The sequence below is a fragment of the Dipodascopsis tothii genome (genome assembly GCF_038497935.1).
Source record: "Dipodascopsis tothii strain CBS 759.85 unplaced genomic scaffold V1510scaffold_29, whole genome shotgun sequence".
In the NCBI taxonomy this organism is placed as follows: Eukaryota; Fungi; Ascomycota; class Lipomycetes; order Lipomycetales; family Lipomycetaceae; genus Neoaidaea; species Neoaidaea tothii.
The window spans coordinates 108,556-127,366 of NW_027118013.1; the positions used below are offsets into that span (position 1 = coordinate 108,556).

The 18,811-nt window shown below is 66.9% G+C and overlaps 8 protein-coding genes across 8 annotated transcripts; 6 read left to right on the forward strand and 2 right to left on the reverse strand.

The window, feature by feature from the left end:
• Positions 1-12: 12 nt before the first annotated feature.
• On the forward strand, positions 13-2,604 carry V1510DRAFT_421273 (XFP N-terminal domain-containing protein). The gene has a single exon (XM_066934587.1). The coding sequence runs from the start codon at positions 48-50 to the stop codon at positions 2,538-2,540; it is 2,493 nt and encodes an 830-aa protein (XP_066787446.1). The 5' UTR covers positions 13-47; the 3' UTR covers positions 2,541-2,604.
• V1510DRAFT_421274 (armadillo-type protein) lies at positions 2,535-3,663 on the reverse strand. The gene is made up of 2 exons (XM_066934588.1): positions 3,331-3,663; positions 2,535-3,202 (listed from the first exon to the last, which is right to left on the reverse strand). The coding sequence occupies exons 1-2, from the start codon at positions 3,513-3,515 to the stop codon at positions 2,602-2,604; spliced, it is 786 nt and encodes a 261-aa protein (XP_066787447.1). The 5' UTR covers positions 3,516-3,663; the 3' UTR covers positions 2,535-2,601.
• A 372-nt stretch (positions 3,664-4,035) lies between these two features.
• On the forward strand, positions 4,036-7,349 carry V1510DRAFT_427000 (uncharacterized protein; the record flags this gene model as incomplete). Its single annotated transcript, XM_066935189.1, has 2 exons — positions 4,036-4,116; positions 4,923-7,349. 2 exons carry the CDS (start codon positions 4,036-4,038, stop codon positions 7,347-7,349), a joined length of 2,508 nt encoding a protein of 835 aa, XP_066787448.1.
• Positions 7,350-7,850: 501 nt separating this feature from the next.
• V1510DRAFT_421279 (uncharacterized protein) lies at positions 7,851-10,272 on the forward strand. Its single transcript, XM_066934589.1, has 2 exons — positions 7,851-8,184; positions 8,216-10,272. The coding sequence occupies exons 1-2, from the start codon at positions 8,060-8,062 to the stop codon at positions 10,113-10,115; spliced, it is 2,025 nt and encodes a 674-aa protein (XP_066787449.1). The 5' UTR covers positions 7,851-8,059; the 3' UTR covers positions 10,116-10,272.
• Positions 10,273-10,457: 185 nt separating this feature from the next.
• Positions 10,458-11,078, forward strand: V1510DRAFT_431586 (RNA polymerase II transcription mediator complex subunit 9-domain-containing protein; the record flags this gene model as incomplete). Its single annotated transcript, XM_066935439.1, has 2 exons — positions 10,458-10,593; positions 10,632-11,078. Exons 1-2 carry the CDS (start codon positions 10,477-10,479, stop codon positions 11,076-11,078), a joined length of 564 nt encoding a protein of 187 aa, XP_066787450.1. The 5' UTR covers positions 10,458-10,476.
• Positions 11,079-11,222: 144 nt separating this feature from the next.
• V1510DRAFT_368731 (cytosolic serine hydroxymethyltransferase) lies at positions 11,223-12,687 on the reverse strand (the record flags this gene model as incomplete). The annotated part of the gene is made up of 2 exons (XM_066931367.1): positions 11,223-12,548; positions 12,637-12,687. 2 exons carry the CDS (start codon positions 12,685-12,687, stop codon positions 11,223-11,225), a joined length of 1,377 nt encoding a protein of 458 aa, XP_066787451.1.
• Positions 12,688-14,760: 2,073 nt separating this feature from the next.
• V1510DRAFT_421289 (small-subunit processome) lies at positions 14,761-17,253 on the forward strand. Its single transcript, XM_066934590.1, has one exon. The coding sequence runs from the start codon at positions 14,836-14,838 to the stop codon at positions 17,212-17,214; it is 2,379 nt and encodes a 792-aa protein (XP_066787452.1). The 5' UTR covers positions 14,761-14,835; the 3' UTR covers positions 17,215-17,253.
• An 827-nt stretch (positions 17,254-18,080) lies between these two features.
• On the forward strand, positions 18,081-18,727 carry V1510DRAFT_421291 (uncharacterized protein). Its single transcript, XM_066934591.1, has 2 exons — positions 18,081-18,353; positions 18,466-18,727. The coding sequence occupies exons 1-2, from the start codon at positions 18,216-18,218 to the stop codon at positions 18,706-18,708; spliced, it is 381 nt and encodes a 126-aa protein (XP_066787453.1). The 5' UTR covers positions 18,081-18,215; the 3' UTR covers positions 18,709-18,727.
• Positions 18,728-18,811: the final 84 nt, after the last annotated feature.

Here is an 18,811-nt window from a genome sequence, read left to right on the forward strand (position 1 = left end):
GCCGGCTGGATCAGGCCACCACCGCGTTGGGATCGGCGCTGGGAAACATGTGCCGACCGCTGGGCAGATCGACATATATATTGCGTCGGCAGCGCTCTGGGCCGGCAACATCCACCATGTCTATCGCCCAGATCCACGAAATCGCAAACCCGGCGCCCGAGCCGTCGCTGCTGCCCGAGTCGGTGCTCGAGCTGGCCGTGAAGCTGCCGCACAAGGACTACCTGCCGGCGGCCGAGCACCAGTCGCTGCACAAGTTCCAGGCGCTGGCCAACTACATCGCCGCCGCGATGATCTTTCTCAAGTCCAACCCGTTCCTGGAGCAGCCGCTCGCGCAGGACGACATCAAGGCGCGCCTGCTGGGCCACTGGGGCACGTGCCCGGGCCTGACGCTGGTGTACTCGCACTGCAACCGGCTGATCGTCAACAACGATCTCAAGATGATCTACGTGGTCGGCCCCGGCCACGGCGCGCCGGCGATCCTGGCGTCGCTCTGGATCGAGGACTCGATCCAGCGGTTCATCTCGCCGTACTCGCGCGACCGCGCCGGCCTTGGCGCCCTGATCAAGGCCTTCTCGTGGCCGGGCGGGTTCCCGTCGCACATCAACGCCGAGGTGCCGGGCTCGATCCACGAGGGCGGCGAGCTGGGCTACTCGCTCGCGGTCGCGTACGGCGCGGTGATGGACAAGCCGGACCTGGTCGTGACGTGCGTCGTCGGCGACGGCGAGTCCGAGTCGGGCCCGCTGTCGGCCGCGTGGAATTCGCACAAGTTCATCGACCCCGCCGAGTCCGGCGCCGTGCTCCCGATCCTGCACGTCAACGGCTTCAAGATCTCGGAGCGCACGATCCCGGGCACGAACGACGACCGCGAGCTCGTCGCGCTCTACAGCGGCTACGGCTACCAGGTCCGGATCGTCGAGGACCTCGGCGACATCAACAACGACATGGCCGCGTCCATGGACTGGGCGCTGGCCGAGATCCGCAAGATCCAGGCGGCCGCGCGCGCCGGCCAGCCGATCGTCAAGCCGCGGTGGCCCATGCTCGTGCTGCGCACGCCCAAGGGCTTCTCGGGCCCGAAGGAGATCGACGGCGCGCCGGTCGAGGGCTCGTACCGCTCGCACCAGGTGCCGCTGCCGCTGGCCAAGACCGACAAGACGCAGTTCGCGCTGCTCGACAAGTGGCTGCGGTCGTACAAGCTCGAGGACCTCGTCGACGGCGCAGGCGTGCCCGTCGACGACATCCTCAAGCTCGTGCCGGCCGCGCCCGGCCGCCGCCTCGGCCAGCTCAAGGAGACCTACAACGGCTTCGAGCCGCTCGACCTGCCCGACTGGCGCCCGCTGGCCAAGGCCAAGGGCTCGCAGTACTCGGCCACGCACGCCGTGGGCGAGTACCTGGACGCGGTCATGGTCAAGAACCCGCACACCTTCCGGATGTTCTCGCCGGACGAGCTCGTGTCCAACAAGCTCGACGCCGTCTTCGAGCACACGACGCGCAACTTCCAGTGGGACCCGACCACGCGCAACCGCGGCGGCCGCGTGACCGAGATCCTGTCGGAGCACTGCTGCGAGGGCTGGCTCCAGGGCTACACGCTCACCGGCCGGGCCGGCCTCTTCCCGTCGTACGAGTCGTTCCTGGGCATCATCGCGACCATGATGGTCCAGTACTCCAAGTTCACCAAGATGGCCGAGGAGACCGGGTGGCGCGGCGCGCAGCACTCGCTCAACTTCCTCGAGACGTCGACGTGGGCGCGCCAGGAGCACAACGGGTTCTCGCACCAGAACCCGAGCTTCATCGGCTCGGTGATCAAGCTCAAGGCCGCGGCCGCGCGCGTGTACCTGCCGCCGGACGCCAACTGCTTCCTGTCGACGGTGCGGCACTGCCTGCACTCGCGCAACTACGTCAACCTGATGGTGGGCTCGAAGGCGCCGACGCCGGTGTTTCTGTCGGCCGAGGAGGCGGACGCGCACTGCGTGGCGGGCGCGTCCGTCTGGAAGTTCGCGTCGACGGACGAGGGCATGGACCCGGACGTGGTGCTCGTCGGGCTGGGCGTGGAGGTCACGTTCGAGGTGATTGCGGCGGCGGCGATGCTGCGCAAGCTGGTGCCGGGGCTGCGGGTGCGGGTCGTCAACGTGACGGACCTGATGATCCTGTCGACCGAGAACGAGCACCCGCACGCGCTCAGCGACACGGACTTCCGCAGCCTGTTCACGGGCGACAAGCCGGTGCACTTCAACTACCACGGGTATCCCACGGAGCTCAAGGGCCTGCTGTTCGGCCGCGAGAAGGCCGAGCGCATGACGATCGCGGGCTACATGGAGGAGGGCACGACGACGACGCCGCTGTCGATGATGGTGCTCAACGAGACGGACCGGTGGTCGGTGGCGTGCCACGCGATCCGCGGCGCGGCGCGCACGAACCAGGCGGTGCAGGTGCGCGCGCACCTGCTCGTGTCCAACCTGGAGCACGAGCGCGTCAAGCACCAGGAGTACGTCAAGGTGCACGGCGAGGACCCCGCCGGCGTGTTCGACACGCCCGAGTTTTGAGCGGTTGGATCGAGGGCCGCGGCCCGGTCATTAAGTAAAATACAATGCCTGTGATGAATGGTTACTCGTACACGCGCCGGATCATGCGCGACAGCTGCTCGAAGCGGACCTGCTCCGAGACCACGACCTTGCTCTTGTCGGCGGCGGCCTTGGCCTCGCCGACGACGACCCGGTCGCCGTCGACGGTCCAGCCGAGCGAGGCGGCGTAGGCGGCGGCCTCGGCCGGGCCGAGCGCGGTCCACGCCTGGAACACGGCCGCGTCGATGACCGAGAACGAGGCCGCGATGGCCCGCACAACGCCGCGGCGGATCGACTCGGCAAAGTCGGGGATCTCGCGGAAGATCTCGTCCAGCTCGGCGAGCTTGTCGTCCGCGCTGTTGTTGCCGTGCTCGACCCAGAACTGCGCGAACCGGCCGGACTCGAGCAGCTGGTTGAGCTTGGCCAGCTTCTGGATGCGCAGCACCGACGACTCCTCGTCGTCGTCATCGTCGTCGGGGTACTTGCGCGACTTGGCCTTCTCGGTCGCGGCCACCGGCTGCAGCACGTGCGGCGGCAGCAGGTGCAGGCACAGGCTGAAGTCCGGGCTCGGGAACGCCGTCAGCGCCTTGACCAGCACCTGCAGGATCACCCGCGGGTTCTCGCGGTCGCTCTTGTAGAGGTACCTGTCCGTCAGCGGCTGCCGGGCGTGCGCGCGGCGTTGGTCAGATAGAGCTAATGTTTGCGGTCACTGCCCGAGGGCTGCCTCACATGCAATTTTTTTCATCATTCCGCCGCGCCGCCGGTCACTTACAGCTTGAGTAGGGCCAGGTTGGCCATGATGTCGTACGTGCCCTCCTGGCACTGCTTGGCCACGTACTCCTCCAGCACGACACTGGTCTCGGGATCATACCGCGACAGCGTGCTCAGAATCTGCTCGATCTCCTCGGGCCGCGTCGCGCACGACAGCGACGTCGACGACGTCGAAACCACCACCATTGTCTGTATTCCGGCGAGTATATACACGGGCTGGCCAAGTATATAGACGAGGACGGCCGGGGCGGAGAGGTAGAATTATCTAGTTGGCGAAAATTTTTTCACGCGTGCCTAGTGCCGCTGGCGGTCAGGGTCGGCGTCGTGCGTGCATGTACGCACCCGTGATTAGAGTTACCGGCTGGGTGGGCGCCGCCCTGCGGCCACGCCGCGCCTGCTGCACCGCTCTCTGGTCGCGCGCACGGCCCTGGGCGCCTGCCGGTCTGCTGCGGCCACGGGCGCTGGACAATTGGATGCGCACGTGCCGGACGAGCTGTCAATGGCGGCGTCGACAATGATCGCACGACCGCGGTGGCCGCGGTGGCCGTGGCGGCCGCCACGACTGCCGGGCCACTGCGCGGCGACCGCCAGCTCTGTCGCACGGCGCATGACCGTGCGGCCGCCCATTGGGGTGCCTGTTGGGGGCGCTGGCCTACTGACTATTGGTACGCCGCTGTCCGGATGCACGTCCGAGCGGCCGCCGGTCATGCGGCCGGCGGCGCGCACGGGCCGGCCACAGCTGCTGTGGCTAGGGGGCGTCGTCAGCCACGCCGTTGCGTCTGCCACGGTAGCGCCTGCGCGCGCGGGCAAGATCATGAAGCCGCCGTAGCCTTGCGACCCTCCGTCGGCCGCTGTAGCGAGCCGCCGTCCACGCTCCAGCAGCCTGCGCGCGCTGCCGCCCGCGGCCCCACCCCGACGGAGTCGCGGCCAGGACCAGGTGCAGCACGCACAGCCCGTAGCCGCACGCAGCTCCGCGCGCCTGCCACCGCGCCGTTCACGTGACCACAACGGACATCACGTGCATAAGCCCCAGCCGGCCGCAGACAACGTACCAAACAAGTTTTTCATGGAATCTGGCAGAACCGCGGCCATCCACACGGCAATTTGGACTCCAGCATTCAGAAACCCTCAGATCGGCCCAGACACGGTCGAGACGAGCCGATTGATACCCGTGACGGGTGTGGTGGCGCGCCCAGTGTGCCGTACCGCGCAGTGAGCGCAGACACGACCAGCCGTCCCCTCCGAGCCCGCGAGCCGGATCCGACGGTACCGCGCGAGTGATAGCAGAATAAACACGCCCATTGCCCGACGGCCAGAGCACTGGCCGTAGAGTGCATGCCCGACGCGATGGACACTCCGTCGAACGCGCCGGTGGCTGAGGCCGAGCCGGTGGTCGCGCCGGCCGCGGAGCCGGCCGAGCCCGCGGCAGAGCCTGCCGCGCAGGCGGTGGCAGAGCCGGCAGACGCCGCTCCGGCAGCCGAGCCCGCGACCGCGGCCGCGGTCGTGGCCGAGCCGGCGACCGAGCCGGCGACCGCGCCGGCGGCCGAGCCCGCCGATGCTAAGCCCACCGCCGGCGACGCCGCGCCGGCCAAGCGCAAGAAGCGGCTGCCCAACGATGTCGTCGGCCAGCTCGAAGACAAGGCGCGGCTGAACCCGCTCAGCCACGACACGTGGATGGCGCTCGGGGCCGAGTACGTCAACCGGGGCAAAGTCGAGGGCGCCCGCGACTGCTTCGAGCGCGCGCTCAAGGTCTTCCCCACGTCCAAGGACCTCTGGCTGCGCTACATCGACCTCGAGCAGTCGCACGACGAGTTCGCCAACACCGAGGCGCTCTTCGCACGGTGCCTGAAGCAAACCATCGACCTCGATCTGTGGATCGCGTACCTAAACTACGTCCGGCGGCGCAACAACCTCGTCACCGGCGGCACCGAGGCCCGCAACGTCATTCTCCAGGCGTTCGACATGGTCGTCGGCAAGGTCGGGCTCGATCGCGCCAGCGGCGCTCTCTGGGACGACTACCTCGACTTTGTCAAGGCCGACACGACCGGCATGGGCACGACGTGGGCCCAGCAGCAGAAGATGGACCTGCTGCGCAAGATCTACCAGCGCGCGGTGACGGTGCCGATGGACCGGCTGGAGGCGATCTGGCAGGAGTACAACGCGTTCGAGAACTCGCTCAACAAGACGACGGCGCGCAAGTTCCTGGCGGACCGCTCGGCGGCGTACATGACCGCGCGCACGTCATTCCGCGAGTCGCAGCAGCTGCTGCAGGGGCTGCAGCGCAACGCCAAGCCGTCGCTGCCGCGGTGGCGGTCGAACTCGACGCAGAAGCAGTACGACCTGTGGCGGAAGTGGATCGACTGGGAAAAGTCGGACCCGCTCGTCCTGCTCGACGAGGGCAACCGCGCCGGCCTGGTCGAGCGCGTGCTGTACACGTACAAGCAGGCGCTACAGGGCCCCATGCGGTTCTTCCCCCAGCTGTGGTTCGACGCGGCCGAGTACTGCGCGGCCAACGCGGGAGTGCCCGGCGCGGACGAGCAGCAGCAGACAGAGTTCCTGCGGCAGGGCCTCGAGGCCAACAAGTGCAGCCTGCTGCTCGGCTTCCGGCTGGCTGAGGTCTACGAGCTCACGCGGCAGAAGGACGAGGCGCGCAAGGTGTTTGAGTCGGTCGCGGCCGCCATCAAGGCCGAGATCAAGCGCACTGAGGAGCTCTCCGAGTCGCACAAGCAGCGGCTGCTGGCCGAGAGGTCCGCCGAGACCGGCGACGACGGCGGCCGCGCCAACGGCCGCGGCCGCGCCAGCGACGCGGACGAGACCATGAAGGACAAGGACTCGAACGACGAGTCGGGCGGAGAAGACAATGAGAACGACGACGACGACGACGATAACGACCCGTTCGCGGCGCTCATCGACAGCCGCGGCGGCGGCCACGCCGAGCCGGCCGACGCGGGCGTCAAGCTCAGCCGGAGCAGCAAGCGGCGCCGGCGGCGGTCGCGCAAGGTGTCCAAGTCGGACGTGCGGCTCAAGAAGCTCGAGACCGACACGCAGGAGCTGCTCGAGGAGCTCGCCAAGGACCTCACGATCTCGAACATGGTCTTCATGAAGGCCATGAAGCGCATGGACGGCATCAAGGCTGCGCGCACAGTCTTTGGCGAGGCCCGCCAGCTCAGCTACACGACGTACCACATCTTTGTGGCCTCGGCGCTGATGGAATATCACCACAACAAGGGCCCGGACATCGCGTCCAAGGTGTTTGAGATCGGCCTCAAGCGGTTTGCGGACCGCGCCGAGTACGTGCTGCAGTACCTCAACTTCCTGATCCTGATCAACGACGACGTCAACGCGCGTGCGCTGTTCGAGCGCATGGTCTCGAAGCTGTCCAAGGACGCCGCCCGGCCGCTGTTTGACCGGTTCTACGCCTACGAGAGCGCGTTCGGCGAGCTGGCGGCGGTGGCCAAGCTCGAGAAGCGCATCGCCGAGCTCTACCCGGACGTCAAGCCCATGGACCGCTTCATGAGCCGGTACGCGAGCGTCGGCGGGGCCATGGCGACCGGGCCGCCGGGCGTGACTGCAACCGCGGCCGTGCCGGTCGGCGCTGCGTCCGCGCGCCGCGCCGCGCTCAACAACCCGGCTGTTGTCTTCCGTGAGCGCGACGTGGGGCCGCTGGCCGGCCAGGGCACCAAGCGCGGCCTGGACGAGCTCGAGGACGCGCCGGACGGCGCGCGCAAGCGCCGCCAGCGCGACCGCGTGGACTTTATCGACCCCGAGTCGGACGAGTCGGACGACGACGGTAGCCTGGGCACCATTGGCGGCGCGCGCGGCTCGGGCTCGATCGGGTCGCTGTCGACGGCGCCGCAGATGGGCAACCTGGTCAAGCTGATCTCGGCGCTGCCGACGCCGGCGTCGTACAAGGCGGCGACGATCAACGTGGACGGCCTGATGGCGCTGCTCGAGCAGACGCCGATCCCGAACAACCCGCCGCGGACGCCGGACTGGTCCAAGTTCATGGGCCGCAAGTAGGCGGGTGCGCACGGCGACGGCTCTGCCGAGGAGGCTCTCTGCGGGCGACGAGCATATAGCCGCACACATACAGCCGCACGACGCTGCATGTGTGCCGCGGGTTTATGCGTGTTCGCGGGTGTATGCACGAGCGTGGGTATATGCATGTCCATGGGTATATGCACGTCCGTGGGTATATGCTGCCTGTGGGTATATGCTGCTCGTGGGTATATGCTGCCCGTGGGTATATGCACGCGTGCGGCTGTATGCGCGACCGCATATAACCGCCGAGCGCATGCTCCGTCGTATACCGCCGCCTGACTCCGCCGCAGGCTCCGTCGGGCAGCGAGCCCGCCCGTACGCCCGCGCCGCCGCCCGTCCGGCCTGTATTGTATAGTTTTGGTGTATAGAAGACCTGTGGACTCATTAATAGGCCCAAGTGGCGCGCGGTTTGGCGTTCGCGCCCCAAACCTCCCACCATGCCGCGTTTGTGCTGCCTTCTGTCTAATTTTACTCACCGCCCAGCGCTGCGAGCGCGAGCATCACGACCTGCCGACCGGCGCACACGCACGACGCTCAGCGATCCATCGACCACACGCCTTCCGCGCAGGCCAGCAGGGCACAGCGGCGAATTGCAAGCGAGCCGGCCGTCGGCGGCACAGAAGCAAACCCCACTGTCCTGGTGAGCTATCACTGGGCGAGTGTATCAAGCGCGAGCACCCATCGACGACATGACGGCGCGCGAGCCCAAGCGCAGGCGCGACGACGACCACGACCGGCACGGCGTGCGCGGCGTGACCAAGACCGAGCGGCGGCTGATCGAGCGGTTCCGGACGATCTACCGGCTGCTGGAAAGGTAGGCACGGCGCGGATCAGGCTGACAGAAGCGAGGATGTCGCGCCCTACGTGCTCTCGCACCCCGGGCTGGTGCAGCAGCAGCGGCGGATAAACAAGAAGCGCAAGGCCACGCGGTCGGGCATCAAGGAGGAAGAGGACGAGCGGCGTGAGTCGGAGGAAGAGGACGACGACGGCTCGCGGCCGCGCGAAAGCATCGCCGACCGGTTCGCGGCCGGCGCGTACGACGGCAACGAGGACGACAGCGGGCCGCTGCATCAGTTCCAGGCGGACCTGCGGCGGGTCGCGCGCAAGATGATCGTGCAGTACTCGCCGGGCACGCAGCCGTACGTCCAGGTCGACGCGTTCTATTTCTGGGCCGTCGGCCTTCTGGCGCGCGAGGTGCCATCCGAGGTGCCGCCGCCGGTGGCCGACGACGCGGGTATCGCAGATGCGCCGGTTGTGCCGGCGCCGCTGACGACGCTGCCGGGCATGCCGCAGGTCGCGGGCATGCCGGGCATGCCGCCGCTGCCGCCGCTGCCGCCGAACCTGTCGCTCCCGGCAGGAATGACGCCGACGAGCGCGCCGGCGGGCGTGGCCGGCGCGCCGGGCACGTTCGCGTCGGCGGGCGCCGTGCCGCCGCATCTGCAGCACCTGCCGCCGCACATGCAGCGGCCGCACATGCCACAGTCGCCCCAGCAGCAGTTCTTCCAGCCGCCGGGCGCGTCGCCGCTGTCGCCGGCGGGCTCGCGCGGCTCGCCGGCGCCGGCTCCAGGCGCAAGCGCGTCTGCGCCGGGCACGCCGGGCACGCCGGGCACGCCAGCGCCGCCAGCGCCGTCGCTCGAGCCGCTCAAGCTCGAGGTCGATCACCGCGGCAGCGACAAGGAGGTCCTGTACATGGTCTCGCAGCACGGCCCGCTGTTTTCGTCGCTGCCGCACAAGTCGCGGCTCGACCCGCGCGTCTACAAGGTGCCGTCGTTCTTCAACACGACGCGGATAGTACCGACGCGGCCGTCCGTGCTCGTGCCGAGCCCAAACATGCTGCACAACTACCACCCGACCCAGATTCCGCCGATGATGGGCAAGCTCGGCAGCCTGGTGGCCACCGGTACGCTCGCCCGGCGCCTGCAGGGCGAGATGGTCGAGCCGTACCGCAACGACCGCATTCTGCAGGGCGTCGAGGTCAAGGTCCCGGCCACCAAGTGGCTGCGGTATGGCGCGTACACGAGCTTTGCGCCGTGCCGCGACCAGGCCGTCGGCGGCGTCGGCGGCGAGATCGTTGGCCGCGTGTGGTACGACCGCATGCTGCGCCGGCCGCCCGCCGAGGACGTCGAGGAGGCTGCTTCGCCGGACGAGGACGAGGACGAGGCCAAGGCCGAGGATGACGACGCGCCGGCCGAGGTCCCTGCGGACGCAATCGACAAGGACGTGACCATGGACGACGCGCCGGCCGAGCCGGCTGCGGAGGAGGCCGCGGAGGAGGCTGCGGAGGAGGCTGCGGAGGACGAGGCTGCCGACGCCGCCGAGTCCGACGACGCCGCCGAGTCCGCCGAGGCCGACGAGCCCGCCGAGCCCATCGAGGAGGTCAACATCGACCCCGCCTTCATCGAGGGCTGGCTCGAGTCTTCCGAGGCTGAAGAGTACGACACACGCTCACTCGAGCTCATCTCTGCCGACCTGCTCGAGCTTCAGCAGCTCCAGGACAAGCGGTTCGAAAAGCTCGAGACGTCCGAGACCGTGCTGCCGGACGAGTTCGCGCTCGCGCAGCGCATCCGCACCAAGCTGGCCGAGTTTGTCAAGTCCGTGCCGCCCTACATCGTCAGCGACCAGGTCTCTTCGTGGTTGCCAGTGCTCAACAAGAGCATGCCCGGCAGCCTTCCGGTGGACACGGCCGACCTGCCCTACGTCAGCGCGCCTGCCGGGCCCGGCCGTCCGCGGACCGTCCGCCGGTGACGGACGCTGCGCGGGCCGCGGCTCACGATGCACTGGCGACGTTGCGCTCGTCCGACGGCGACCGTGGTGCGGCGTCGGACCTGTAGAGTATGAAAAGACCGCATTTACTGAACATGTATTACTATCTTGTATTCCTACAATACACTTCGGCAAGAGATGGACGCCGCACGGCGTGCGGCGGGCTGCGCTGCACGGCGTGCGGCCGGGTGTGGCGCGCTGCGTGGCTGGCGGCTGCGCCATGCGCCGCACGCGGTGCGGCGGTGCGTGCGGCGCCGCACGGAGTGCGGCTCACCGCTGTTCCCTGGGACTCGTGGAGCACCGTAAAATTCCTCACGTCTCCCACCACCATCGCACGTCCACCATGAACGGCGCAATTGCAAACCTGACACACACAGACTTTGACCTGCTGCCTGATCTGCAGGATCTGATCGAGCGGGTGGCGGATGGATCGCTCGACCCAAAGAACCTGGACAACGAGGTGAGCCCACCGGCTCCGCGACAACCGCTCACGCGCAGGCCGGCCGCATTCGCATCAAGATCGCCAAGCTGAAGGAGGCCCTGGCGCAGCTGCCGACCGAGGAGGGCATCGCCGACCAGGAGCGCGAGATCGAGGACCTCCGCGAGACCATCACCAAGAAGCGTGGGCTGGTCGACGACATCTACAAGCTCGGCAAGAGCGTGCTGGCCGAGGGCGCGGACGACGGCGACTCGACCGGCGAGCCGATGGACCTGGTGGACACGCCGCCGACGGCAAGCGTGCGTGAAGACACGGGCGCGGCGGTGCTGGCGCAGTCGCGGTCGACGTCGGCGCTGGCGCCGTCGCGGTCGGCGTCGGCGCCGGGCGAGACTGGCGCGGAGGCTGCGGCCACGGCCGCCGCTACACCGGATGCGCCGGCGGACGAGCCGGCGGACGCCGGTGGCTCGCCCGCGCGCGACAGCGACGGCGACGTCAACATGGGCTAGGGTGCGCCGCACAGGATGCGGCGTCAGGGGGCGAGCCGCACGCGATGCGGCGCGGGCGCGGGCGCCCGCGCCGCTGTAGAATACGCAGAGACAGCCCGAGGGCCGGCTTGTTTACTAGTACATCAACTTTTAGACAAAACCTGTTTAGACGGGCAGGGGGAACTGCGAGGCCCAGGCGGCAACCTCCTTCTTGAGGGCCGACAGCTCCTCGGAGCCCTTGGCAACAACGGCCTTGAAGTCCTTGAGCTTGTTGGCCTCCTTGGGCAGCGACGCCTGGGTCTTGATGGCGTACTCGACCGCGCGGTCAATGTACTCAACGACCTTGGCGAAGTCAGCCTCGCCGAATCCACGGGTGGTCATGGCCGGCGCACCGATGCGGATACCGCCGGGGACGAGCGCGGACTTGTCGCCGGGGATGGCGTTCTTGTTGAGCGCGATGTTGAGCTGGTCGCAGACCGACTCGATACGCGCACCGTCGATGCTCTTCGAGCGCAGGTTGACCAGGACCATGTGCGAGTCCGTGCCGTTCGACACCAGGGTGTAGCCCTTGGCGATGAACTCCTTCTCGAGGACCTTGGCGTTGGCCAGGACCTGGGACTGGTACTCCTTGTACTCAGGCGACTGGGCCTGCTTGAGAGCAACGGCCAGCGCGGTGATGGTGTGGTTGTGGGGACCACCCTGGTGACCGGGGAAGACCGAGAAGTTGATCGCGTTCTCGAGCTCGTACAGAGTCTCCTTGCCAGTCTTGGCGTTGACCGAGCGAACGCCCTTGCGGAAGAAGATCATGGCGCCACGGGGACCACGCAGCGACTTGTGGGTGGTCGTCGTCACAATGTCGGCGTACTCGAACGGCGACGGGATGACGCCGGCCGCGATCAGACCCGAGATGTGGGCCATGTCGACAACCAGGTAGGCGCCAACCAGGTCGGCGATCTGGCGGAAGCGCTTGTAGTCGATCAGACGGCAGTACGCCGACGTGCCGGCAACGATGACCTTGGGGCGGTACAGCACCGCGGTCTTCTCGAGCATGTCGTAGTCGATCAGGCCGGTCTCGAGGTCCACGCGGTAGGGCATGGTCTCAAAGTACGTCGACACGGCCGAGATCTTCTTGGTGTCGGTCTGGTAGCCGTGCGACAGGTGACCGCCGTGGGGCAGGTCGAGGCCCATCAGACGCTCGTGCGGCTTCATGATGGCCTGGTACACCTGCAGGTTGGCGGGCGAGCCCGACAGCGTCTGCACGTTGACACCCCACTTGGCAGGGTCGGCACGGAAAGCGGCCAGAGCACGCGACTGGCACAGCAGCTCGATGCGGTCAATGTGCTCGTTGCCACCGTAGTAGCGGGCACCGGGGTAGCCCTCCGAGTACTTGTTGCTCATGGGCGATCCGAGAGCGTCAAAGACAGCGCGCGAGGTGAAGTTCTCGGACGCGATCAGGACGATCGACTCGCGCTGGCGCTGGATCTCGTCCTTCTGCACAGAGTTAGCCACGTTCGTGCCGCCCGGGCTGCCGCCGCACGTTGTGCGGCGCAAGCCCGCCGTCTTGCCCGTCGCCACGTACCATGATTCCAGCGACCTGGGGGTCGGTGTCGACCAGCGAGTCCTGGAGCATCTGTCGTCGTCAGTACCGTGCAATCGCCGTCCCAGATCGCGCCCGCGCGGATCGGCACCATACTTACCGCCTTGTGGGTTTCCGAAAGGGCGTACGACATTGTTCTTGCGGGAAGGTAACTGGTTCTCTGTTCCTGTTAGCCTGTTCTTGTGCCCGTGGTGGTGCAAAAAATTTGCACCCGCGCGCAACCGCCGCAATCGGCCGGCCGATCGGTGCCAGCGGCCGATTCAGCCATATTCGCAGAAGTATATGCACAATTCGGACCTACCTTGAGTGCGGTGAAGCCTGAACTAATTGTCCTGTTGGCAAGACGAAAAAAGGGCATTAATCGATATTTAAAAGAGCAGGCGGTGCGTGGGAAGGGAAGGCGGTTTAGGCAACCTCCAGGAAAAAAACTGGAAAAAATCCGTGAAAAGTCACTAAAGAGGAAGAGTCACTTTCGATCTGGCTGGGGTGGCCGATCACGTGCGGCGCAGTGGCTTCGTGGCGCCGCTGGTGCCATTACCCTGCATCGGCAGACGCCGGCCATCGGCCGAACACCGCGGCTTCCAGCCTACATACCTTAGTGTACCAGCAGGTGGTGGCTTGCTGCAAACGAGGTGTGGCGTTGTGTCTGGTGACAGGAGGCCGCTCGCCTGCCTTTAAAGAGCCCACCGTCGACCGAACACGGCCGAAGGAGTCATACAAGGCCCGCTCACGGCCTGACGCGACCGCTCCAGAGCGGCCGGCCGCCGATCGATGCGTCTGAAGAGGAAATGCGGGCGCCTGCAGGCGCCTGCAGGCTCCTGCAAGTGAATGCATCCGTATGCAGCTAGCATGTACGCCAATGCTACGTGCAACTACTAGCCCGCCAGCGCGGTTTTCTGCCAGCGGCCACGGTCGCGGCGGTCTGACATGCGCGCTGCGGCGACCGCCACAACGACGAGCGGCGCCAGCCGCGGGCGCGCAGACAGGACAGCGGACGCGCGAGGGCCCCCACGACGCCAGCCATGCCACTGCGGCGCTGGCAGCGCAGTTCGGCTTGCGTGTCTTGTGTCTGCCAAGGTAGAGGCGCTAGGCCGACCTTGGCATGACCGGCGCGGCGGGTGGCCGGTACAGCCGCCCAACAAGAGCGGCGGCGCCGTACCTGTAGCCCCGCCGCCGACCGCGGGAGGATGCTGCTGCTTTGGGTGTCTGTGCGGGAGAAAGCGCTCAAAAATCGCCGAACTGTGCGCCACGTCACGGGCTTAGGCGGTGGACGTCACGCAGGTCACAGCGTTGACGTGCGGCGGTCGCCGACCGCCACAGGAGATTCGCTTAAAATCTGCAGCACGGAGTGGGGGTGAGATATGCCGATGGTCACGTGACTTTCTGCACCGATATCGGGCCCGCGGGATGCGTGCTCTGTGCGCCGGCGCAGAGCACGCGCCGCGCGATGTGAGCTCGGGTCACATAGCCAAGCACGTCTACCGCGTGCTCTGTGCGCCACAGCGGCGTACTTAAGCCGCCTCGCACGGCTGGTGCCAGCAGATCAGGCACAATGCTTTTGAGCACGCATCTAGTACTGTACGAGGCCGGTGGTCGTCTCGAGCTCACCCAGGTCTCTGTCTTCTCCAACGCGGACGAGGCCGACCTAGAGGGAGCGGGCAAGCACTACCTGGTAAGTCCCAACACGGACTACGCTGACACTAGAACGAGGCGTTGCCGTACCTGCCCCGTCAGGGTACTGCCCCTTGCACGCGCTTTGGCGAGCCCGAGTCGTCCGCACGACTCATCATCGAGCGCGAGCCGTGGCGGTGGCGTCTGGGCGGCCTGGCCACCGAGTTTGAGGGCAGGCCAGTCGACGTCAGCCGCGAGAAAGTGCGCGTCTGGGTCGAGGATCCAGCACAACCCTTTTAGTGAGCTGAAGCCGCATCCCGTGCGGCATGAGCCGCACGTTGTGCGGCTCTCCCACTGGGACATTGCATTTCAGGTCTAGCGCATGAATTTGCACAATTGCCGTGCGACGTCGCGTTTGTGGCTGCAATTGGGCTGCTGCGCGACCTCCGAAAAAAAATTTCTCGACTCCCAAAGCGCCCTGAAAATTTTCTGAGCACGGGCAGCTTCAGCGACGCGCAAACGACAGGATCCGCATCTTGAGGAGCCGTCAGAAGCCACAAACACACAAAAATGGCCAGATTGCGCAAACGCGCGGCCGAGGAGCCGATAGAGGACGAGGAAATTCCAAGCGATGGCGTCGAAGAGGTCTCAGGCGGCGCCGAGAGCGGATCGGAGCAAGAGCAAAGATCGGACACTGAGGCGTCCTCGGCATCCGTGAACGGTTCCGGCGACGAGCTGGAAGACGACTCCGACGAGGGCTCAGATGGCGACTCGGAAGGCGAGTCCGAGGACGTGTCTGACGACGATGCCGACTCTGCGCTCGAGATTTCGGACGATGATGTCGAGGACGACGAGGCACTCGACTCACTGCACAATCTGGTCTCGTCGATGAGCAAGTCTAAGCGCACGGCTGGCGGCGAGGCCGCAGAGAAGCGCAAACGCATGAAGCTCGACATGGGCAGCATGCACGAGTCTGCGTCGGCCGTTCCGGTCTCGGGCAAGGTCTCTCTGGCGGACATGCTGTCGTCGGTGTCGTCGGCGCAGCTGCGCAGCAGCGTAGACGAGCTCAAGACGATCCAGGAGAAAAAGAAGGTGCAAGTGGTCAAGGGCCGGCAGGGCCGGCGCATCGAGAAGCGAATCGATCGGCAGGCCGCCTATGAGATCTCGAAGGAGGAAGTCAGCAAGTGGAAGGACACAGTCAAGGCCAATCGCGAGGCCGAGCACCTAGTTTTTCCAATCAACCCCGAGCCGACGCTGTCCAAGCCGACGGTGGTCGGCGAGATCGAGCCGTCGACTGCTCTCGAGAAGGATATCAAGTCGATCTTGGACGAGTCCAAGCTGAACGATGAGAAGGGCCTCTCGGCGTTCGAGGAGACCGCCATGCGCAAGATGTCGATTGAGGAGTTCGAGGCGCGCAAGCGCGAGTTGCGCCAGGCTCGCGACCTGATGTTCCGCGAGGAGCAGAAGGCTAAGCGTATCAAGAAGATCAAGTCGAAGACGTACCGCCGCATTCACAAGAAGGAGCGAGAGCGCGAGCAGGCCATGCTCGACGAAATGAACGGCGAGGACGGCGAGGACGACCAGGACCGGCAGATCGCGCGCGCCAAGGAGCGCATGAGCCTCAAGCACAAGAACGCGAGCAAGTGGGCTAAGAACATGAAAGTCATGAACCTCAACAAGGACCAGCTCAACCGCGAGGAGCTGGAAGAGATGTACAGACGCGGCCAGGAGCTCACGCGCCGGATCGAAGGCGACAGCGAGAGCTCGGGCGACGAGCTCATCGAGTCCGACGGCGACGCAGAGGCCGATGACGCCAAGAGCAAGGGCATCATGGGCATGAAATTCATGCAGGACGCCAACGAGCGCGAGCGCAAGCGCAACGCTGCGGCCCGGGAGGAGCTGCGCAAGCTGCAGGACGGCAACGAGTCCGAGGAGACGGCTGAGGTGGACGAGTCGAGCGTGATGCGGGTCGTCAACGAGGGCCGTCGTGTGTACGGTCCCGGCGCGCAGGAAGCGAAGAAGGCGCTGAACGAGGTTCTACGGGCACAGGCTGCTGAGAACGACGACGAAGAGCCGTCGTCTCTCGGCAAGAAGCTGGGCAAGGCCGGTCTAGCGGTCGAGGACAAGACGGACAAGCCCGGCAAGGCCAAGAAAGCCAGCAAGGCGTCCAAGGACGGCAAGGCCGACAAGACGGCCAAGCCGGCATCCACGGATGAAGCAGCCAACCCGTGGCTGGACGACGATGCCACTCTATCGCGCGCCGGCGCGATGCAGGTGCTCAGCAAGGACAGCACCAAAACGGCCAAGGCCGAGGCCAAGCTTAAGCGCCGGAAGAACAAGGATCGTGCGGCCGCGGCTGCTGCGGCGGACGACGTCACTATTGACATGAACGATGTGCTCAAAATCCGCGTCGAGGAATCCGGCGACGAATCCGACGGCGAGGACAACGAGGTCGGCGTCACGCTGATGCCAGCCACCGGCCGCAGCAAGGCCGGCAAGTTTGCGCAGCGGGATCTAGTCCGGCGCGCGTTCGCCGGCGACGACGTCGTTGTCGACTTTGAGGCCGAGAAGAAGCAGACCATAGCCGAGGAGGGCGACCAGGAGATCGACGAGACGCTGCCTGGTTGGGGCTCGTGGACCGGCAAGGGTCTGCACGGCCCCAAGAAGAAGTTCATACGCAAGGTGGAGGGTGTCAAGGCCAACAAGCGCCAGGACGCGCGGCTAAAGAACGTGATCATCAACGAGCGCTCGAACAAGAAGGCCGCCAAGTACCAGGCCGACAAGGTCAACTTCCCCTACGAGTCGCGGGAGCAGTACGAGCGCGCTCTGCGGATGCCGATCGGCCGCGAGTGGTCGTCGCAGGACACGTTCCAGAAGCTGACCAAGCCGCGCGTGATTGTCAAGCGCGGCATGGTGGTCGACCCTATCGAGGCGCCGTTCAAGACGTAAGAGCATATAGCATAACATGTACACCTTCATACTACGGTAGCTGAGCCGCACGGTGTGCGGCGCGCCGCGGCTGGCTGCAGCGCACGCGCGCCGGCTGCGCCGGGCCGGCGCGGGGCACGCGAGCAGCCGCACGGCGTGCGGCGCCCTAGGGCACCCCGCCTCCCCCGCCGGTCTCCGCATGGTCTCTGGCGCGTCGCGCGGCGACCCCGCACGGCGCGCAGAGGCCCGCCGCAGGTTGCCGACCGGTCCGTGGACCGGCATCCGGCACGGGCCCGGGTGGGTGTCGGTGGCTGTGTCGGCGGCTGCACGGGCGGCGCGGTGGCGCCGAGTGTCGCGCCGAGGGCGGCGCCGGCAGCCGACCGGCCCGGGCGTCGGCTCGCGTGCGCCGCAACGCGTGCGGCGCAGGGGCGGGCTGCCAGTCGCGCGGCGGCGTGCCCCTGAGCGGCTCCGGGGGCGCGCCGGCCGGCGCGCGGTCTCGGCCGGCACGGCGCGGCGCGCGCCGCATCCCGTGCGGCTCTTCCGTGTACCCGGGCGGAACATACTTCATCCAGCCGGGCCGGCGCCGGCGGCCAATGGCCGCACGCACATTCTGCAGCCGCCGTGCAGCGGGTTAGGGCGCGCACGTGACGCGCCTGTGGGGGCCCCGGGTAACCGCGGCCTGCCCGCGGCGTCTCCGTGCCGGGTAACCAGCGCGCGCCCGGGCGGTTTCTCGGAAGCATGCATCCGCCAGCCAATCACCTGCCTAGTTTGGTAATCGACCCTCCACTAAATTATGTAATTTGGGGGACGTGATTATGTCAGTATCCGCCGGAGCCTCCCTCGGCCGACCACTACGAGCGTCGCATTTGAAAAAAACCTCAACGCGACCCGACGCTCCCCCAGGATCGATCCCTGCTTTTTTTACAGGATTTTGCTTGGCTGGCTTCCTTTTTTCCCTTCTACTTTAAAGAAACCAGGTTTCCTTCTTCCTCGCATCGTCGAACAAGAACTAGCAGGCAACCATGCTTCGCACGACTCGTCTTACACCCCGGTTATGCGTGCAGGGCCTCGGCCGCAGCGCTGTGCGGCCGCAGGTGCTGCGTAACCTGTCGGCGCGGAAGCCTGCGGGCTCCCGCCTGATGGCGTCCCAGGTTGGCGTGGTAAGTTGAGAAGCACGGCGCGGATGCGACGAGCCGACGGCTCGGCCGCGCGCTGCTGGCCCCGGCGACGACGCCGGGCCGGCGCGGCTGCCGGACTGATGCTGACGGCCAGGATCCCAACGACGCCTTTCTCCAGGGCAATGCGGCCAACTACATCGACGAGATGTACGATGCCTGGCGCAAGGATCCGACGAGCGTCCACATTTCGTGGCAGGTAGGTCAAAGACACGGGCGCAATTGGGTCAGGGGCTCGTCCGGACTGGGTCCGGGGTCCGGACCCGCCGGATGGGTGTGCGGCCATCGGCCCGGCCGGCGGGTGCGACGGGACGGGCCCGGGCCGGCGTTGCCAGACTGACGGGTCGGACGCGGGGCGCGGGTAGGGGTTGCTGCGGGTCGCCGGGGCCTGCGGCGGGTCGCCGGTAGTTGCCGCCGGCGTGCGTGCGGCTCGCCACCGGCGC